The sequence below is a fragment of the Gorilla gorilla genome, chromosome 11 (genome assembly GCF_029281585.2).
Source record: "Gorilla gorilla gorilla isolate KB3781 chromosome 11, NHGRI_mGorGor1-v2.1_pri, whole genome shotgun sequence".
NCBI classification, from domain to species: Eukaryota; Metazoa; Chordata; class Mammalia; order Primates; family Hominidae; genus Gorilla; species Gorilla gorilla.
This window is the reverse complement of record NC_073235.2, coordinates 31,060,801-31,067,713: the sequence shown is the minus strand read 5'-3', so window position 1 is coordinate 31,067,713 and position 6,913 is coordinate 31,060,801. Positions and strand designations below refer to the sequence as shown.

The 6,913-nt window shown below is 38.6% G+C and overlaps 1 protein-coding gene across 1 annotated transcript; it reads right to left on the bottom strand.

The window, feature by feature from the left end:
• Window positions 1–6,204: 6,204 nt before the first annotated feature.
• LOC101127811 (peptidyl-prolyl cis-trans isomerase A-like) lies at window positions 6,205–6,633 on the bottom strand. Its single transcript, XM_055380083.1, has one exon. The coding sequence runs from the start codon at window positions 6,631–6,633 to the stop codon at window positions 6,205–6,207; it is 429 nt and encodes a 142-aa protein (XP_055236058.1).
• Window positions 6,634–6,913: the final 280 nt, after the last annotated feature.

Genomic DNA, 6,913 nt, shown 5'->3' with positions numbered 1-6,913 from the left:
AAAAGAGGAAAAGTGAAATTAGAACATCCACTACAGGCAGACTTTGTGCTTACAGATTGGTGGATAATTATTACATTACTGTTTTGCACAACCTTGAAAAAATTGACTTGGGATTTGAAATGTAGATGCTGATGCCTTCTATTAATAGAGGCCAAATTTAGCCATTCCTGCAATAAAATTAATGACATACAAATTTCTAAATTAAGACCACATTTTTATGTGTATAGTAAAAACTGAGCACAGAAGAGGAAAACGGCTTTATGGACTCTGTTGATTTGGGATAAAATGAGCTTATTCCATGCTTGCTGCTGTGGTGGAGTGTCTCACATTGCATGGTCTTTGTCACAGACGTCACTTATTGGGCATCAAATATGCCTACATTGTGTGATGCTCCAGTGCCTGCACTGTACTCACCTAGCCTTGCAGAAAGGAGGTGGTTGAGGCTCAGAGGTGAACTCATTTGTCCAAATTCACCAACAGACTGGTTTGGCAGAACCTCTACTTAAACCTGGCTGTCTGACTCCCACTTTGCTTTCAGTACCAGTGAACCAATTCACATTATTACACAGTTCACCCAAAGAAAGGGAAGGTTTAGATTAGGCCTTGGATTGTGAAATGGGAGACTACTATTTATTCATAAAGGCAGTGGTTTCAATCTCAGTGAAAGCTACTTGAAACAGATAATGTGCCTTTTATGAAGACACATAAATAGGTCCCTGTTCAGGAATATACCATCATTCTTTCCTGTTGTCTGTGATAAACTGAGATGTGTTTTCAGGCCTGACATGTGCCGTAAGAAGCATGCATTAGCACATTTTGTGTCTTTTTGTCATGGTGCCTATTGACTCAAGGAGGAAATGTTGCCTATTAAGTTTTACATTAACTAGAAACCTAATCGCTCATTAAGAAATGATTAACTTAATCCCAGCACTTTGGGAGGCTGAGGCGGGCAGATCACGAGGTCAGGAGTTTGAGACCAGCCTGACCAACATGGTGAAACCCCGTTTCTACTAAAAGTACAAAAAGTAGCCAGGTGTGGTGATGCGGACCTGTAATCCTAGCTACTTGGGAGGCTGAGGCAGGAGAATCTCTTGAACCCGGGAGCTGGAGGTTGCAGTAAGCTGAGATCATGCCACTGCATGCCAGTCTGGGCAACAGAGTGAGACTCTGTCTCAAAAAAAAAAAAAAAAAAAAAAAGATTAACTTTGACATTGCCTCCAATGGCAGAGGGTGCACTGCTGTTGCTGTTCTTGCTACTGTTTTTATTTTTCCTAATTGTTCATTTAAAAACAGCTTATGATTATAAATCATGCTGCTCTAAAGACACATGCACACGGATGTTTATTGCGGCACTATTCACAATAGCAAAGACTTGGAACCAAGCCAAATATCCAACAGTGATAGACTGGATTAAGAAAATGTGGCACATATACACCATGGAATACTATGCGGCCATAAAAAGGGATGAGTTCATGTCCTTTGTGGGGACATGGATGAAGCTGGAAACCATCACTATCAGCAAACTATCGCAAGGACAAAAAACCAAACACTGCATGTTCTCACTCACAGGTGGGAATTGAACAATGAGAACACATGGACACAGGAAGGGGAACATCACACACCAGGGCCTGTTGTGGGGTGGGGGGATGGGGGAGGGAGAGCATTAATATGTTAAATGACGAGTTAATGGGTGCAGCACACCAACATGGCACATGTATACATATGTAACTAACCTGCATGTTGTGCACAGGTACCCTAAAACTTAAAGTATAATAATAAAAAAAAAAACCTTATGAGGCAAAGCCTTTGGCTTCTGTTATGTGGAGGCTGAGACAGGTGCAGCCCATGGCAACATCTCACCACAAACACTCAGATTTTAGGACACGGGCTTATCTGTGGTAGTCAAAAGTTTTTCCTGGAGTCATTCTCAAGCCATGAGAGGATGTGAAAGGAGTAGATATGTTGTCTTTCCTCCATTATGCTCCTCCCCTGCCTCAAGTGTCCCCAAGGGATGAGGCTCAGTGACATGGGTGTCATTTTTGGGATGAGCTGTCATTCTTACATGAGCATCTGTCCCAACACGTAACAAATAGCTTGTGTGGCTCAGCTTTCTGGGATGTGGGTAGCTTACGCGAGGCTCCTGGAGGACCTGGGCCAGGAGATTTAGGAACCGGATGTTTTCCCAGAACTCTGGGGGCAAAGATCACAAGTATGGGCTTCCCTGCAGTGCAGATGGAGATAGGGATAGGCTAGTCTAGGTTAACTTACCACAGATCAATCCACCAAATGGAAAATTCATCATGTTTCCTGACGCTACCCATGTCTTACAAAGCTTTTTTTCACTCAACTATTTATGACGATAACAGGAACTTACATTAGAAGTGCTGGTAAAGACCAATATGCTGTGGATGTTCGGGCAGAGTGTGTGGGCATAGACATTTCTCCCTTAAATCCAATTTTCACATCTCTGTCCTATCCTCTGGCCCTGTTTCACCTCTCTGTCTCTCAGTTCTCTCTCAGTTTTTCCTCTTTCTGTCCTTTATCTGCCTAATTCCCTGTCTGACCCTAGGAATCTCCTTTTCCTGTGTGATCCATTAATCTCCAAGGAGGGTAATATAGGCATCTGGATCTCTTGTGGGTCTCCTTCTTATAAACCTACTTTAGAAAAATACGTAATTCAGCCTCTGTGCTAATATCCATGCCAGGGTCTGAGCATAATTAAAAGAGAGCCTCCTTGTTGCCTTGTAAATCACACTTGGAAAAGGATTATTTGATCTATGATCTTGCTAAAATCATGAATGACAAGCAGATGTACCAAATGAAGTAGTCATATTACCAGATAAAATTATCTATATCAATTGTGAAGAAATACTGTATAATTATTTTTCTTGTTAAAAATCGATTAGAGTGCTTTGGGCTCCAAGGAAGAGAAACATGATTCATATTGGATCGAGCAATAAGGGATTTCACTGGTTCACAGCACAGGAAGTAGTGTGGTCGGTTGGAATTCATGTACCATTTCATGAAGGGATCTCTCTTGGCTCTTCTCAGTCTGGATTCTTCCCCTTTGTTTTTAGATGGCTGCAGTAATGCCAGGGTCCCCAGCTTTCCAATGTATTCAGAGTTCCATCTTAATAGTAAGAGGCTTCCCATCCTGCAGGTGGACACAACCTAAATTACCTGTTCCCTGGGGCTGTCCATCTTCCTGTCTCAGTGCATTCAAGGATGGGATTTTGGATACAAAGACACTTTCGTTGGTCTCTGCTGTTCCAGTCAGACCCATGCCTCTCCACACCCTCTCCCTGTGCTCTGTTCCTCACATACCCCATGCCCACCAGCACCCTTTGCTCAAGTTCTACTGTGTCCTAAATTCTCAGGGCTTCTACTCATCACTGTAAACAACACAGAACAAACACAGCAAACAATCCTAGCACCAAGCTGATTTGGATGCTTTAAAGTATAGGTCCTTCACCCAATAATTGCTGCCACACTTATTCTTATTCTAGTGGCTTTTAATGTTTATATTCTGTACTACGCAGTGACCATTTATTACATTAAATTGTAGCACTTTTGTATACTAAAGTTTGTGTGTGTGTGTTTGTGTATTCTGTAGGGTTTTCTATGTACAAGATCATGTAATCTATAAATAGAGATAGCTTTGCTTCTTTCATTCTAATCTCAATGCATTTTATTCCTACGATTTTCTTTCCCAATTGCCCTGGTTAGCCCTCCAGTACAGTGTGAGGTGGAAGTAGCAAGAGGGGACATCTGTGCCTTGTTGCTATTTTTAGATTTAGGTTTTTCATAGAGTCTCTTTTTCAAGATGAGGAAGTTACTTTGAGTTCTTATTGTTGAATCTTTTTAATCTCAACAAGATTGTGTTAAATCATTTTTATGTATCTATTGGGATGAATATATGGATTATGTCCTTATTCTATTCTTATTATTTCTTAAATTGACTTTTCAGATGTTATATCAAACTTGCATTGCTGAGATAAACTGCACTTGATTATCTTTTTTATATATTTCTGTATTCATTTTGCTACTATTTTGTTGAGGTTCTTTGCATCTATATTCATGAGACGTTGGTCTGTAGCTTCCATTTCTTGTGATGTCTTTGTTTTGTTTTCATATTAGAGTAATACTGGTCTCATAGAATGAGATGGAAAGAGTCTGCTTACTTTGGAAAGAGTTTGTGAAAGATGGGGATTAATTTATCTTTGAGTGTTTGGTTAAATTAACCAGTGAAGCCATCTAGACATGATCTTTTCTTTGTGGGATATTTTAAATTACTCATTCTATATCTTGTTGTAAGCTTATTTCATTTTCTCTTTTTTCTTGAGTCAGTTTTGTGAGTTAATTCTTTCTAATAATTTGTTCATTTTATAGGTTATCCTTTTTTTTTTTTTTTTGCCAGAGACTTCTTCATACTATTTCTTCATAGTACTACTTCCTTATAATCTCTGTTTCTGTAAAATTTTATTGAACTATACTTTTTTAGAGACAGAGTTTTTGCTGTGTTGCCTAGGCTGGTTTTGATGTCCTGGGCTTAAGTGATCTTCGTACCTCAGCCCCCTGAGTAGCTGGGTCTACAGGTACCTGCCACATGCACCTAGCCTAATCTCTGTTTTTGTTTTTTAAATAAATTTCTGTAAAGTCAGTAAGGATGTCCTCTCTTTTATTCTTAATTTCATTAATTTGAGTTTGTCTTCTTTATTCTTGATCAGTCTTGCTAAAGAATGGTTAACCTTTATCTTTTCAAAAGTACAGTTGTTGATAGTGTTGATTTTTTCTACTGTTTTTATGCTCTCTGTTTCATTTAAACCCAATCACATATTTATTATTTCCCTCTTATGCTTGCTTTGGGTTTAGTTTGTTCTTCTTTTTATGGTTTCCTAAGGTTGAGAGTTAACCTATTGATTTTGCCTCTTTCTTACTTTAAAATTTTTTATTATGTATATTTAAGGCATACAACGTGAGGTTTTGACATACATATATAGTAAAATGATTGCTACAGACAAGCAAATGAACATATCCATCACAAACACAAGGTTACCTCTTTTTGGTCTATGTGGGTGTGTAGCAAGAGAACCTAAAGTGTACTTTCTTAGCAAGTTTCCATTATGCAGCACAATATTATTGACTATAGTTCTCATGTGTACATCAGATTTCTAGGCTTATTCATCCTGGATCAATGCAGCTTTATACACTTTGATTTATGTCTTTCCATTTTCCTCTTCTCCCATAACCACCATTCTACTCTGTTTCTATGTATTCAGCTCTTATTTTTTTAATATGCATTTACAGCTATAAAATTCTCTCTTAGCTGCATTTTATAAGTTTTGGCAATTTTTTCTTTCATTGGCCATCCATTTCAAAGTATTGTCCAATTTTACTTGTGATTTGTTGTTCAATTTATTGGTTATTTAAGAGTATGTTATTACTTGCCACATGTTTGTGAATTTACCAAATATTTTCCTATTATTGATTTCTGATTAATTACTTGTGGTGGGAAAACGTACTTGTATAATTACAGTTCTTTTAAATTTATTGAGGCTTTTATGTAGACTAGCATATGGTTTATGCTGGAGAATATCTCATATGTTCGTGAAGACAATATATATCTTGCTGCTGTTGGGTGGAATGTTCTGTCAATGTTTGCCAGCTCCATTTGTTTTTTAATGTTGTTCAGGTCCTCTACAGTGTTGTCTTTCTTTGCTGACCTTATGTTTAGTTATTATAGCTATTATTGCAAGTAGATTACTGGAGTCTCCATCTGTTCTTAAATTGTCCATGCCGTTCTTCAATTCTGTCAGGTTTTTTTCTCCTGTATTTTGGGATTGTATTGTTTGTTAAGTGCACATATATTTGTAATTCTTAGATCTTCAGTCAATCAATCTTGACTGATTATTTTTTCTTTTTTTGACAATTGCTATTCAGTTTTTATTTCATAATCATAAACTTAAGTCTGCAATCCAGCTAGGCATGGAAGGGAACAAGGAAAACATGGAACCCAAAGGGAACTGCAGCTAGAGCACAAAGATTCTGGGATACTCTGAGCAAATGGGGTGGAGGGGTGCTCTCCTGAGCTACTGAAGGAATGGTCTGGTGGTTAAGATAAAACACAAGTCAAACTTATTAGAGTTGTCCATAGTCAGCAGTGGTGATCTTCTTGCTGGTCTTGCCATTCCTGGACCCAAAGCGCTACGTGGCCTCCACAATATTCATGCCTTCTTCCATCTTGCCAAAGACCACATGCTTGCCATCCAACCACTCACTCTTGGCAGTGCAGATGAAAAACTGGGAACCATTTGTGCTGGGTCCAGCATTTGCCATGGACAAGATGCCATGACCTGTATGCTTTAGGATGAAGTTTTCATCATCAAATTTCTCCCCATAGATGGACTTGCCACCAGTGCTGTTATGGTGTGTGAAGTCACCACCCTGATACATAAACCCTGGAATAATTCTGTGAAAGCAGGAACCCTTATAACCAAATGCTTTCTCTCCAGTGCTCAGAGCACAAAAGTTTTCTGCTGTCTTTGGAAACTTGTCTGCAAATAGCTTGAAGGAGACGTGGCCCAAGGGCTCGCTGTCAATGGCAATGTCGAAGAACACAGTGGGGTTGACCATGGCTGATAGTACAGGGCTCCTGGTGGCAGCGGCATCTAAAAAGGCTTTAATAACATTTTTGTTGAAGTCTATTTTGCCTGTTGTTATTATAGACATTTCAACTTTCTTTGCTTATTGTTGGCATGTTACATTATGTCTCATGCTTTTACTTTCAATCTGTTTATTTCTGTTCATCTGAAGTGTGTCTCTTGTAGAAAGAATATACATAGACATTGTTTCATTTTTTATGCATTGTGTAAAACTGTTTTTTAATTAGAGTGTTTAATTCATTTACATTTAA